Source organism: Lates calcarifer, linkage group LG5, assembly GCF_001640805.2.
Source record: "Lates calcarifer isolate ASB-BC8 linkage group LG5, TLL_Latcal_v3, whole genome shotgun sequence".
NCBI lineage: Eukaryota > Metazoa > Chordata > Actinopteri > Centropomidae > Lates > Lates calcarifer.
In genome coordinates, this window is record NC_066837.1 from 128431 (window position 1) to 142674 (window position 14244).

The 14244-nt window shown below is 46.0% G+C and overlaps 3 protein-coding genes across 12 annotated transcripts; all 3 read left to right on the forward strand.

Annotated features, from left to right (window-relative positions):
• The first annotated feature begins 62 nt into the window (after positions 1-62).
• Positions 63-5816, forward strand: LOC108882309 (serine/arginine-rich splicing factor 7). Of its 9 annotated transcripts, none has more exons than XM_018674753.2 (9): positions 72-228; positions 1095-1275; positions 1796-1975; positions 3464-3538; positions 3890-3967; positions 4097-4162; positions 5038-5082; positions 5170-5212; positions 5611-5816. In XM_018674753.2, the coding sequence occupies exons 1-9, from the start codon at positions 201-203 to the stop codon at positions 5677-5679; spliced, it is 765 nt and encodes a 254-aa protein (XP_018530269.1). In that variant the 5' UTR covers positions 72-200; the 3' UTR covers positions 5680-5816. The 9 variants fall into 9 exon arrangements, 8 of the variants coding, with proteins under 8 accessions (XP_018530276.1, XP_018530269.1, XP_018530272.1 ...); XM_018674756.2 differs by having other exon boundaries at positions 73-228; positions 5624-5776; XM_018674758.2 differs by having other exon boundaries at positions 73-228; positions 5166-5212; positions 5611-5746.
• Positions 5769-9625, forward strand: LOC108882311 (reticulon-3-B). The gene is made up of 8 exons (XM_018674762.2): positions 5769-5853; positions 7292-7442; positions 7549-7605; positions 7829-7967; positions 8767-8836; positions 8917-8963; positions 9156-9214; positions 9366-9625. Exons 1-8 carry the CDS (start codon positions 5769-5771, stop codon positions 9412-9414), a joined length of 657 nt encoding a protein of 218 aa, XP_018530278.1. The 3' UTR covers positions 9415-9625.
• A 272-nt stretch (positions 9626-9897) lies between these two features.
• On the forward strand, positions 9898-14197 carry LOC108882279 (uncharacterized). Of its 2 annotated transcripts, none has more exons than XM_018674709.2 (7): positions 9898-10367; positions 10461-10578; positions 10656-10700; positions 11058-11173; positions 11440-11581; positions 11762-11968; positions 12068-14197. In XM_018674709.2, the coding sequence occupies exons 1-7, from the start codon at positions 10162-10164 to the stop codon at positions 13712-13714; spliced, it is 2481 nt and encodes an 826-aa protein (XP_018530225.1). In that variant the 5' UTR covers positions 9898-10161; the 3' UTR covers positions 13715-14197. The 2 variants fall into 2 exon arrangements, with proteins under 2 accessions (XP_018530225.1, XP_018530226.1); XM_018674710.2 differs by having other exon boundaries at positions 11440-11539.
• The last annotated feature ends 47 nt before the right edge of the window (positions 14198-14244 follow it).

Consider the following 14244-nt stretch of genomic DNA (forward strand, 5'->3'; position numbering starts at 1 on the left):
TCTGAACGTTTATTTTCGTTTGAAATTAATAATAAAGCTGCAGCCGCAAATCTTTAATTTTGAAATTTTGAAGTCGCTTGTTGTTTGCGTCACTACCGCTTACTTGACTTCCACCGCAGTCAGAATAACGCAGCTAGCCGCTAAGCTAAGCTAACCCGCACAGAGAGCGGACACTGCGGGGCTGCGGAGCCGCCGTGAAGATGTCCAGATATGGTCGGTACGGAGGAGGTAACCGGCTCTGTGCTCTCATGTGTCGGTACCGGAGAGGAAGCGCTCCGGTACCGAAAGTGCTGCAGCTAGCATCGTTAGCCTGTCAGAGGAGGATTCAAAGTTTAACATTAATTAGCTGAAACGTCTATTAAATCAGAAATATGAATAATATTCATATGAGCCCTTCAGTCTGAGATGTGAGTTTATATCATTACTGATTCATATTTAAAGATAGCGTAGCAGTTAGCCACAGTTAGCCTGAGAGCTAACAACACAGCTGAGGTATCATGTAACGGAGTATTTGTACTTTACTTCAGTATTTCCATTCCCTGATTCTGTGTACTTTTACTATATGCCTGTGCCAGCTCACACTGAAAAGATTTAATGTGATGTTTTATTATAACCTAATCAAACAGAGTGAAACAATGTTATTGATTAGTTGATTGATTGGCAAAGAAATGTACTGGGAACTAATTCGATTAAAATGCTTTTTTAAATAAAAGGATCAGAGTCAGTTCAGATTCTCACCTGCTCTTCCTTTAAACAAAGACATTTATTTTTTTAGTAATTTACAGGTTTGAATAAATCAATCTGATCCACAGTCACCGTTTGTCTGATGTCACAGTTTCATATTTATATTTATTTTAAACTGTGTGAAGGATGATTTTTATTCTGACAGAAGAAGAAGGTAACAAGTTTTCAGTTCTGTTACCTGTCGACAGGTGACCATTAAATCAGCAGAATGTTGGCTGGAGTTTGGTTGGAGAGTCAGACACAGCTCAGTTTGTTAAAGTTAAATAACGTGACCCGTAGCAGCCCTCTGATTGCCTGATTGAGTTGGACCTGATTGGTTGTTACCTTGTGCTCCTCTGTGTCACCCACAGAGACAAAGGTGTACGTGGGGAACTTGGGGATGGGGGCAGGGAAAGGTGAGCTGGAGCGAGCCTTCGGGTACTATGGACCCCTCAGGACTGTCTGGATTGCCAGGAACCCTCCAGGCTTCGCTTTCGTAGAGTTCGAAGACCCGCGAGACGCTGACGACGCTGTTCGTGGGTTAGACGGAAAGTCAGTACTCACCTGAACTCACTTGAACACACCTGAACACACCAGAACACACCTGAACTCACCTGAACACACACCTGAACTCACCTGAACACACCTGAAACACACTTGAACACACCTGAACTCACCTCTGAACTCACCTGAATACACACCTAAACTCACCTGATCTCACCTGCACACCTGAATTCACCTGAACTCACCTCTGAACTCACCTCAGAACACACCTGAAACACACCTGAACTCACATCTGAACACACCTGAACACACCTGACTCAGTTTATATTTGTTTGTTGAGTCATCAGTCACCTGTTACTATCTATCTATCTATCTTTATGTAGACATGAAGAAGTCCTTGAAAACACGTCATTGATTATTACATCAGTCACTGTATCTGTTGATCACCTGATTGATCAAAGATTGGCTGATTGATCAAAGATTGGCTGATTGATCAGAGATTGGCTGATTGATCAGAGATTGGCTGATGGATTGATCAGCTCCTGATTGTTGTGTCGTCTGGTGTCAGGGTCGTCTGTGGGAGTCGTGTCCGGGTCGAACTCTCCACTGGGATGCCTCGCCGCTCTCGGTACGACCGACCTCCGACCCGTCGACCTTTTGACCCCAACGATAAGTGTTACGAGTGCGGAGAGAAAGGTCACTACGCCTATGACTGTCACCGCTACAGCCGCCGCAGCCGGAGGAGCAGGTAACCACGGCGACCTCCACACCTGCTGACATCACATGACATCACATGACACTGATCTGGTGTTTGAAAAGTTTCCTCTGCAGCTGAGCCTCCGTCACTGAGACGACTGATTTCAAGGTTGATTTTTCTCTGAAATCAGCTGATGGTTGGTCAGAGTCAGAGCTGAGCTGAAGCTCAGTATTGATTATTTCTGATCGATCAGGAGTTTCAGTTTAATATTTGAGCAGAGCTGTGACTGAGGCTCAGCTCGTCATGTTTTTATCTGAAATGTTTGAAACGCTGTCAGACCTGAGTCCAGCAGGAGGGCTTCATTTAAAACACAGAGCATCCCAGCCGGGCAGGGTTTATCATCCACACACATCCTGCCACCTGATAGGACAAACACGCTCCTCGCTGAGCTTTGATTGGTCTCAGACACGTCCACAGATCCAGGATCAGATCCACATCCAGATCAGCTGATCCAGTCCAGTCTGATACTGTGAGTCACCACGGCAACAGAGACAGACAAACATTCAGCCTCCATTTTAACCCCAGTGGAGACAGAAATGTTCATGTTAACACACAAACACACACACGTTATAAATAAACACAGATTAAACAACATCAACACAAACAACAACTAATAAACAAAGTAAACAACAAACATGTTTCTGTATTCAACTGGATCCTGGATAAAATGAATGAATGTTCTTCATAATAAATCATCAGAACCAGCATCAGGATCCAGGTCAAAGATATTGATCTAATATTGATTTGGTCAGTGACCCTCTGTGGGGCCCTGAGCCTCAGGTTGGGAACCACTGGTGTCTACTGAAACAATAAATAAACCAGAATTTAATCTGAAGTTCTGTCAGACCTCAGCTGCAGATAAACCCCGTCCACTCCTGGACCTGGTCTCAGCTCAGACCTGGTCTCAGCTCAGTCCCGGTCTGTGTGTCCAGCCCCTGCAGGATCCAGGTCTGCGGTCTCTCTGTGTGACTCTAACTGCTGTTGTACCTGATGTTGTGAGATATTTTTAACGCTGGTCAAAACCTTTCAGGTTTCATCGTTTGATTCAGATCCTAAAAGATTTCATGAGAGCGTCTAAAGTTTTTCTGCCGAGCTGAGGCTGATCTGCTTAAAGGTTTAGAGGGGTCAGAGACAGACCAGACAGACCAGCACCGCCCTCTTAATTTGGCTGTAATGTAACGAGGAAGAGACCTGGACCTGGTCCCTTCTAGAAAAACCGCCTCGCTTCTATCAAGTCTCAATCAAGCGATTTGGTGTCAGTACGATCATCGTTAGAAATCTTCTAGATCATCTAGATCTGCTAGACCTGGTCCAAAGAGGACCGACCTGCAAAAGGTTTATTTCATCACCCATTAATGTTTCAGTGTTACTGTGTCTGCATGTTAAAGTTCATCAGCTGTAGTTTACAGTCACACTTTGTCCTGAGGACTCTCTGATCCTCCTCTCACTACCCCTCTCCCACCTCTGGTTTGGGTCCAGGTCTAGGTCTCGCTCCAGGTCCCGTGGGAGGCGATTCTCCCGAAGCAGGAGTCGCAGCAGGAGCCGAGGGAGGAGGTGAGTCCAGGCCCAGGTCAAGATCTGAGTCCGGACTGGGGATGGGAACCGTAGAGAAAGGATGTTTGTCGCCTCCTTGTCTTCGTACTGTTTCTACTCTGTGGAGGTCGACTTTGTTTCTGCACAGAAACTTGATTAAGATTCTTAAATGAATCAATAAGGAATCAAATCAATAACAGCGTCGGTATCAATAAAATATGATAAGTTCCCATCCCTCCTCTGGACCTGCAGGGTTTAAACACCTGAAGAAGAAAAGTCAGACTCCAGTTTCATGATGATAATAAAAATAGAAAGGCTTTTATTTTGGTAGAGTGTGCAGCTTTCACCTGTTGATGATGTCATCATGTCCAGGTCCGGGTCTTTCTCTCCTCGCCGCTCCCGCTCAGTCTCTCCCAGACGATCCAGATCTGCCACACCCAGGAGGTCCAGGTCAGATGATCTGTGATGTCATCACTCACCCTGATGATGTCATCACTGTCAGGACTGAAACAGGAAGCTGAGATCACAGTAAACCAGCATTAATATTCACATGTTTCTGGTTCGGTTTGTGTTTTCCAGAACCAGGTCCAGGTCCAGATCCAGGTCTAGCTCCAGGTCCAGGTCGGGGTCTCGAGGCCGGAGCAGGTGGGGGATATCAGAACGTTCTATCTTGTTCACAGTCAGAGTCCTGTTGTGTCCAGGTGTCCAGTGTCCAGGTGTCCAGTGTCCAGTGTCCAGGTGTTCAGGTGTTCAGTGTTCAGTGTCTGAGTGTCCAGGTGTTCAGGTGTTCAGTGTTCAGTGTCTGAGTGTCCAGGTGTTCAGGTGTTCAGTGTTCAGTGTCCAGGTGTTCAGTGTCCAGGTGTCCAGTGTTCAGTGTCCAGTGTCCAGGTGTTCAGGTGTCCAGTGTCCAGTGTCCAGGTGTTCAGTGTTCAGTGTCCAGGTGTTCAGTGTTCAGGTGTCCAGTGTCCAGGTGTCCAGGTGTTCAGTGTCCAGGTGTTCAGGTGTCTAGTGTTCAGTGTCTGAGTGTCCAGGTGTCCAGGTGTTCAGTGTCCAGGTGTCCAGGTGTTCAGGTGTTCAGTGTTCAGTGTCCAGTGTTCAGTGTTCAGTGTCCAGGTGTTCAGGTGTTCAGTGTTCAGGTGTCCAGTGTCCAGTGTCCAGGTGTTCAGGTGTTCAGTGTCCAGGTGTCCAGGCGTTCAGTGTCCAGGTGTTCAGGTGTCCAGTGTTCAGTGTCTGAGTGTCCAGGTGTCCAGTTGTTCAGTGTCCAGGTGTCCAGGTGTTCAGGTGTTCAGGTGTTCAGTGTTCAGGTGTCCAGTGTTCAGTGTCCAGTGTTCAGTGTTCAGTGTTCAGTGTTCAGGTGTTCAGGTGTTCAGGTGTTCAGTGTTCAGGTGTCCAGTGTCCAGTGTCCAGGTGTCCAGGTGTTCATTGTCCAGTGTTCAGTGTCCAAGTGTTCAGTGTTCAGTGTCCAGGTGTTTTGTAGTATTTCATTGTTAAACTCTCATGATTATAAACTGTGTTCTCAGGTCTGGATCAATGGGTCGGTCTCACTCTGGATCTCCAGCTGGAAGGTGAGTAAACAGGTTCTGGTTCAGGTTGTGGTTCAGGTCTTTGATGATCCACAGACTGACCCCCCCCCCCCTCTGATTGACAGCCAGTCGACCTCGGGAAGTCCTGCTGACGACTGACGAGCAGCTGAAGGTTTTTTCTCTTTTTGTGAATTTCTTTGATTTGAAACTTTTAGTTGTTGATGTTTGAAGAGTTTTTCTATGAACAGACTGAGTTCTCCTGTAGCCACAGAACCTTCACATTGTTGATTATTGGTTATTGATTATTGGTTATTGTGCTTCTGGTCTGTGCTGTGAGCAGATGAGTTTATATTGATTACTGAGGACACAGTGTTAGTCAGTCACTTCCTGTTAATTCACACACTCACTGATCATCTCAATAAAGGTTTATACAACTAATGCCTGTGTGGGTCTTCTGACAGCTGATTGGCTGAGAGGCTGGAGTGGGCGGGGCACGGTGCTAAATGTCTGATGACACAGTTCAACTGTTCCTCCTCCTCCTCCGCCTCCTCTTCCTCTTTAAATAAACAGAAGTTGTGTACAGTTAAAGTGTCAGCTGACCTGAGGACCCGCCTCCTCTCCCTGAGCCCCGCCTCCTGATGACATCACCACAGCAGCAGCTCAGACAGAGGTTTAAACCCTCAGAGAAACTTCAGGTCATCAAGAGAAGAAGGAGAAGAAGGAGAGAAATGGCCGACTCGACCAGCAGCTGCTCTGACTCTTCATCAGCCAACACCTGCTCCTCCTCCTCGCTCAGAGACCTTGCTCACTCAGGTAACTGATCCTCCATCGGCTTCACTCTGCAACAGGAAGCTCAGGTGATTTGGTCAAAAGCTCCAGACTCAGGGTCCAGTTCCTGACTTCCTCATGTCCTGGTCTTCATACCTACAGGAGATTGATTATTTATAACCATATCAGATCATTGATCAGTGTATGTGTCAGTCAGTTGTCAGGATCAAACCTTTCCTGAGCTCACTTCTGGATTTAATCTGGATTTAACGAGTCCTCAGACCATCAGGTTTCACCGGACTGGCATGCTAGCATGCTAACATGTTAACCCCCCCAAACACACACACAGACAGAGTTGTATTGTTTCTGCTGTCAGCTGACTGATCAGCTCACTCTTATTATTAAGGTCATTGTGTTTCTTTAACAAGCTGCTTACTGTGGGGGTGGGGGTCAGTTTCCCTGAGTCCTGGTAAAACCACAGCTGATCCTGAGCTGGATCAGTTTCTGCTTCTGGAGCTTGGTGATAGTAAAGTCTCTGTTCTGTTAGTGTGTGAGTGAAACATGACAAATGTCTGAAGCTTCTACTTCCCTCAGTTCCTCACATGCAGCAGTGACAGCGCCACTATGTGGTGAGAAAACAAATATTGCAGAATGTTTTGGCTCGTATCCAGAGACAGATTGAAATAGGCCACACCTATTGGTCATAACAATTAGACACATCTTTGACTCCCTCTCCGACAAACCGACCCTGAATGCAGCACAGGTTCAACAGGTCGCGTGTCGTTTGTCTGTAGTTGGTGAACAAACTGTTGTGGGAGTGGTCAGATCAACCTGTTGGAAAACTTAATTCTCTGACTGTTCCATGCAGGTTAGCCACTAGAGGGCGCTATGGTTAAATATGTTACTGAATATATTCAAATAAACAAAACTGTACAGTTAATGTATGTTTACAAATATTTAGACTGTAAATAAACATCAGCAGGTCACTGACGTGATTTTAAATTGATCAGTAAATTCATATTTCAGGACTGAGCTGTTCCTGTGATGGAGCTCAGTCCTCAACACTTTCACCCATTATTATTATTATTATTATTATTATTATTATTATCTGATGCATTCATGTGTAAGCAGCTGAAGCTGTCAGACACCTGAAGGCAGCAGCAGAGTAATGAAAGTATCGAGGTGAGTTTTTCTCCGCCGCAGAAAAAGACAGACTGACGTCAACAAACAAATCCTCGTTAAGACAGAGTCTGGAATGTTGCTGCACCTCGTTAATAAACTCCACATGACTTCTGATCTGCCAACAGTAATCTGGATTATACCGGGGGGGCAGTAAAGCAGCTGACTCTCACTGAGCCTGCAACAGTCTCTGTGACCTTTGACCTCTGATATCACCATAAGACAAGTGTCTGTAAACACCTGGAGTCAGTGATGTCAGACAGGATGGTTTTCATCTTTTTAACCCCCCCTCCCACCCCCACAGCCTTACAGCTCGTCCACTGGAAAGAACCGAAGAAGTCAGCGGTGGTGTTCGGTCTGTCGCTGCTGGTTCTGGTCTCCGTGGCGACGCTGTCCGTCATCAGCGTGGTGTCCTACCTGCTGCTGGCCTGTCTCTGTGTCACCATCACCTTCAGGTAACAGCCAATCAGAGCACGTCCTGCTGAGACCAAGGTAAAGTCATTACATCATCTCCATCCCCAGGAAGTGATGTCATCCTAACAGTCTGCATCCTGTCTGCAGGGTTTATAAATCAGTGATTCAGGCCATCCAGAAATCAGACGAAGGTCATCCATTCAGGTAACACACACACACGTTTGTCTTACATGTCATACATGTGAGGACCCTCACTGAACCAGGTCTGAACCAGGTCTGAACCCTCAGACAGACTGAGGACTGGACTCAGAGTCCTGTGGGTTAAAATAAATTTGTGTTAATGATAACAACATTCATTGATCAGTTTATTAAGAACACCTCTCTGACTCTGGGCAGTTCTCTGTTGTCCTCTCTCCTCCTCTGTCAGGTCTCTTTTGGAGAGGGACATCTCGGTGTCCTCAGAGTCAGTCCGGCAGCTGGCTGATCAGTCTCTGATTCACCTGAACTGGTTCAGCAATCAGACCCGAAGGCTGCTGCTGGTCGAAGACCTGGTCGACTCTCTGAAGGTCAGATTCTGTTCTCTGACTGTTCTGTTCTCTGACTGTTCTGTTCTGACTGTTCTCTAACTGCTCTCTGACTGTTCTCTGACTGTTCTCTAACTGTTCTCTGACTGTCCTCTAACTGTTCTGACTGTTCTCTGGCTCTTCTCTGACTGTTTTTTAACAGTTCTGACTGTTCTCTAACTGCTCTTTGACTGTTCTCTGACTGTTCTCTAACTGCTCTCTGACTGTTCTCTGACTGTTCTCTGACTGTCCTCTAACTGTTCTGACTGTTCTCTGGCTCTTCTCTGACTGCTCTGACTGTTCTCTGACTGTCCTCTAACTGTTCTCTGACTGTCCTCTAACTGTTCTGACTGTTCTCTGACTGTTCTGTTCTGACTGTTTTTTAACAGTTCTGACTGTTCTCTAACTGCTCTTTGACTGTTCTCTGTTCTCTAACTGCTCTCTGACTGTTCTCTGACTGTCCTCTAACTGTTCTGACTGTCCTCTAACTGTTCTCTGACTATTCTGACTGTTTTCTAACTGTTCTCTGACTGTTCTGTTTTCTAACTGTTCTCTGACTGGTCTCTGACTGTTCTGTTCTGTTTTTTAACTGTTCTGACTGTTCTCTAACTGCTCTTTGGCTGTTCTCTGACTGTCCTCTAACTGTTCTGACTGTTCTCTGGCTGTTCTCTGACTGTTCTGACTGTTCTCTGACTGTTCTGTTCTCTAACTGTTCTCTGACTGTTCTCTGACTGTCCTCTGACTCTCCTCTAACTGTTCTGACTGTTCTGACTGTTTTCCGACTGTTCTCTGACTCTTTCAGCTGGCTGCAGTCATGTGGGTACTGACCTATGTGGGAGCTGTGTTTAATGGCGTCACCCTGCTGATCCTCGGTGAATATGAGTCTCTCTGTTCTGATTTGCTGCTCTGACAGTTTGTAACTTCCTGACTCTGATTCTCTGTCTCTGTTCAGCCGACATTATTTTCTTCACCTCGCCGCTGATTTACCAGAAGAAAAAGGTACAGTCGAATAACACGATGACCTGAGTCAGACATTAACATTCCAGCAGGTGTGAGGCCCTTTACACCTGGATAGTCTGAGCTGTTCCTAATGAACTGATGTTTCAGGATTTAGATCTGGGATCAAGTGTTGTAGACTCTGTGATGAAGTTGACCTGCTATAACTCAGTGTGTGTGTGTGTGTGTGTTCAGACACAGATTGATAAGACCATCGAGCTGATTCAGTCCAAAGTGGAGGAGACACTGCAGAAGTGAGTTTACATCAGAACTGAGAACCTGGGTGTCAGTTTGATCCGATCTGAGAGGAGACACTGATGCCTGCAGGTTAACGCTGTTACAGTGACATCCAATGTGAAATCTCAGCACATAAAACCCTGACAGGTGATTTCTGTGTGTTTTCAGGCTGCAGAACAGGTTACCAGGAGCTGTGAAAAGAGTCAAAGCTGAGTGACCACCTGATTGGAGAACACACCTGCGCCCTCTCTTCTGATTGGTCCATTTGTTAGTGATTCACTTGCTGAATTTCCTCTGATGTCAGACTGATAAAGAAACAAAGCTGAAGCTGCTGTTTTGTTTTGTCTGAAGTCTGTTTGTGTTTTTGTTCATTAAAGTTCATGTTTTAATCCAAACTTCTTGTGTCTGGTGTGACATTCACGACTTGACTGTGACAGAGCGACAGTTCAGTCCACATGTAAGAGAAACATCAGTCTGTAATTTAGATTTAATATTTATTTGATCAGACTATCAAACAGCTCCACCTGCTGGACATTTTATATCCTTATAGTTACTGTAAGAGAGGAGGAGGAGAAACCTGGCTCTTGATTTTCAGTCAGAGTGAGACCTCCTGTCTGCAGCTGCTTTTGGATCTCTGCCCGATGATGACATCATAATATGACCTCATCTCTCTTTAATGAAACTTTCCCTCTCAGTTTGTTTCAGTCTCCGAGCTCCTGAACTCCCTCGCTGCTTATTGTTCTCATCGTTCTGTTCTCTCTTCTTTCTTCTCTCTTCTTTCTGTTCTCTGTTCTTATCGTTTTCTGTTCTCATTGTTCTGTTCTCTGTTCTCTCTGTTGTCAGTTCTCATCGTTCTCTGTTCTCTCTGTTTTCTGTTTTCTCTGTTCTCATCATTCTCTCTCTTCTCTCTGTTCTCAGTTCTCATCGTTCTCTGTTCTCTCTGTTATCTCTCATCATCTTCATCATGAGGAAGGTTCAGCCGTTCACCATCGGCACCAAACTCTCCATTCCCTCCGACCACAAACTCCATGACCACACACCTGAGCTCCACCTGACCAGACCCTCAGTGACATCACAGCCACCATCGTCATCATCCTCAGCAGCATCAGTGCAAGTGGAGGCTGAGCTGAGAGAAGAGGAGATGATGATGAAGAGCACCTGTGAACACCTGTACGTCCTCTTCCTCCTCCTCCTCCTCCTGTCTTCAGTCATCGTTCTGTATTTTATGTATTCTGTCCATTTCTGTGTGTGTGTGTGTTGTAGCTCTGAACAGGAAGTGAATCTCGCTCTTGAAGTTTCTTTGTTTTACCAACGAGCTGACATCATCCTGAGTGACATCAGCAGGACTCTGAGCCAATCAGAAGACTCCAGACAACATTTGGTGAGTGACCTATGGACGGCCACATCCTCCAGAACAACATCACCTCGTCTCTGATGTCTGAATATTTTTTATTTCAGAACAAAACGTCTAAAAGCATTGATGACATCACTGCTGACATCACAGTGAGTCCGACTTCCTGTATCACAATGTCGGGTGGTGGGGGGTGGGGGTGTCATTGAAGGGGCAGTTTATTTAATCCTTGTTAGTTTTACTCAGAGTCTAGCCTAGCTTAGCACAAAGACTGGAGGCAGGGGGAAACTGTTAGCCTAGCTTAGCACAAAGACTGGAAGCATGGAAATGATCAACAGGAAGTTGTTGTTTTATGTTCCTTTCCTGTGATTCTGTTTGTGTTCAGTTGAAAATAAGATGATTCTTCACCTCAGCTAAATGTTTGTTTTAATGACAAAGTCAGGTGTTTTGTTTGTATGTGTTTCTGTTTGACCTCTGACCTTTCACTTACTGATGTGTCCTGTGCTCAGGTGTTGGACAGGTGTGCTCATCGTCTGTCTGAGCTTCATCCAACACTGACAGCCAGAGTCCGACTCAAACAGGAGGAGGTGAAAACCTGCTGGGCCCTGCTGCTGCAACAGCACAGGTAAACAGGTAAACACACTGCACAGGTAAACAGGTAAACACACTGCACAGGTAAACAAGTAAACACACTGTACAGGTAAACACACTGCACAGGTAAACAGGTAACACAGCTCAGGTAAACACATCCCACAGGTAAACAGGTAAACACACTGCACAGGTAAACAGGTAACACAGCTCAGGTAAACACATCCCACAGGTAAACAGGTAAACACACTGCACAGGTAAACAGGTAAACACACAGCACAGGTAAACCCTCTCTCTGTTTAGTTTGAAACAGTCACATCCTCCTGAAGATCCCTGCTCACAGTTTGGATACAGACAGGAAGAACCAGAACCAGAACCACCAGTCGACACCACATTGAACAAGGTCAGAAAACTGGTACAGACGAAGAGAGAAGAAAGGAAGGAGGTAGGAAAGGAAACATAGGAGCAACAAGGAGACATTAGTGAAGGAGGAGGTTTGATAAGAAAAGAACAAAGTCAAGTTAGTTTGGTGAAAAGTATTGTATTGAAAGTATTGATCGACTGATTAGATTCATTAATTTCAGGTAAAAATAAGCTTCAGTTATTGTGTCTGTTGTAACTTCAGAATCCACCACCAGAGTGCAACCAGCAGAGACCAACTGTACCTGGCCGAGTCTCACCTGACAGGTGTGATGAACCTCCTGATCGCTGCTCAGGTGTCACTCCACTGGCCAGCAGCATAAGTATCTTCCTGAACTTTGACCCTCAGATGGAAGAAACCCAGAATCAGGGTCCTGCTGAGAGTCACCTGACTCCACCTCCCTCACACCTGGTCAGTACCTGTACCTGTACCTGTTCTGAATTCTATGAATTTCTTTTACTTGAAACTGAAGTCCACATTCTAACTTTAGACTGTCTGTTATTCTTGTAGGTGAGCAGGTGTGTTCAGGTGACAGGTGAGAACAGGGAGACTCATCAGTCAGGTGATGAACCATACATCAGCTCCTCCAGCACCACCTTCCTCCCCAGAGTCAGTACCATCGTCCTTCCTCCGTCACCCTCCACCTGTTCGGTCTCCACACTGAACCTGCAGCCACTGGAAAACAGGAGGAGGCGACAGATGGTCAGCAGGAGTAATGACGAAGAGGAGGAGGAGGTGAAGATGGAGGAGGAGGAGGAGGAGTGTGGAAAGATGTTAGGCACCACCCTCATGTCCAACAGAAGCCCTCCACCTCCCGTCAACACAGAGCTGCTGCTGTACGTCCAGAGCAGCTCAGTTGTTACCGTGGAAACAGAGACTCCTGCATTAAGACTGGATGACACAGCAGGAAATGATGTCACTCAGGTGACAGGTGAGAGCCTCTGCTGTGTTACTCTGGAGTCCTCCGTGAATTTAAAACCACCCACAGTCAGTGAAGGTGTCTCAGATTTCAGGTCCAAAGAGAACAACAGCAGCTCTGACGGTTCTGGTCGACCCCCAGTTCCAGACCAGAACTCAGGGACCAGACGAACTGAGGACCAGGTGAATCTTCCAGGAGCCCTCACAGAGCGTGAGCTGGCTAGTTGGCTAGGCCTTACGTTAGACTACGAGGACGTCTCTAACCTTAGGCCCAAAGAGGAAACCAGTCGCTCCATCGCTCTCGCTGCTGTCTCATCTAGTCTATGTCAAACTGAAGACCAGAACCAACAGGCTCACCCCTCATCCAGAACCACCAGGAAGACCTTCACTGATTCTGTGACTGAAGGATCTTCCTCTGTTCTGCATCCAGAAGAAGAAGGATCTGTGCCGAGGTTTGACCCAGTTCATCCCAGCAGCTCTGTCCTAGGTGGTCTAGACCAAACCCAGGACCAGAACCAGCCGGTCAGCTTTTCATCCAGTGCTGTCAGAAAGACCACCAAGAATTCAGAGACCATAGAACATCAGGTGAGATTGGCAGTTGTCTCCTCTGAGGCTTCCTCTGGAGGGTTGGTACTGAGTCTGGACCTGCCCACAGGTGGAGAGTGCACCATCTTATCTGACCCACATCCAACTCAAGACCAGAGCCAACCAGAAGACCTCTCATCCATCAGAGAGATCTCCGTTCAGGGTGAGAGATCTGAAAACCAGGTGAAACCTCCAGGTATGTCCTCAGAGTCTCCAGAGGAGGCGGTTCATGGAGACCTGTCAACCAGCAGGTCCACAATCATCCAGGACCACCATGAAGACAAAACCAGACTCATGATGCAGGAAGGTACCTTCATCCAAAACACGGACCCTCATCCGTCCACCGTCCAACTGGTCCACCAAGGCCACCACTGTTTCAGTGTTCACACCAAGACCTGTGACCTCAGAGATCACATTTATCAACCAGTCAGAGGCCACGCTGTCTTCTCCGTCCAGAAAGTGGATGAGCAATCAGCCTTCGTGTCTTCGGGTCCTGGTCTGAGGTGGTCTGGTCGGGTGGTGGACTGTCTCGCTGACAGCTGCTGTATCTGTTCCTCTGGTTTAAAGCCCAGACAGGAAACAGAGTCCAGTCGCTGGCTGTTTGATGAGGTGGAGGATGAGCTGGAGATCATCTGGACCCAGTCAGAACCCTGAAAGAACTCCAGACTCCTGCAGACTCGGACAGGATATTTGGATTCATCCCTCTTCTGTTCTGGTGCCACAAGATTTTAACAACATCAAGGTTCTTAACTTCACACTTTAAATGAATGATGACTTTTCTCATTTTTTGTGTCTTTCTCCTGTTTGAGTCAAACATTTTATGAACTGGTTTTGATCAAATTTACAAAATGAAATAAATAAAATCAAGATCAAATATTATTATTGTGATGATTCAGAGATTAAAGCAGACAGATTTATTATATGTATAGTTTTATTGATTAGAAAATTACTTCATGAATGTATTGCTGACTGGTTAAATGAACGAATGAATGGATGAACACATGATTTCACAGATTATTAAAGATGCTGTGATTTTGTTTGATTTTTTGATTTGTTCCAACCTTCTAACAAAGCACCTGAACACAGCACGAGACGATAAAACCTGAATAAAATATGATCAAATGCCTGTAAATCAAAGGATCAGTCTCAGATCGATCAGAAAGTTTTTTTAAGATGATGTTTTA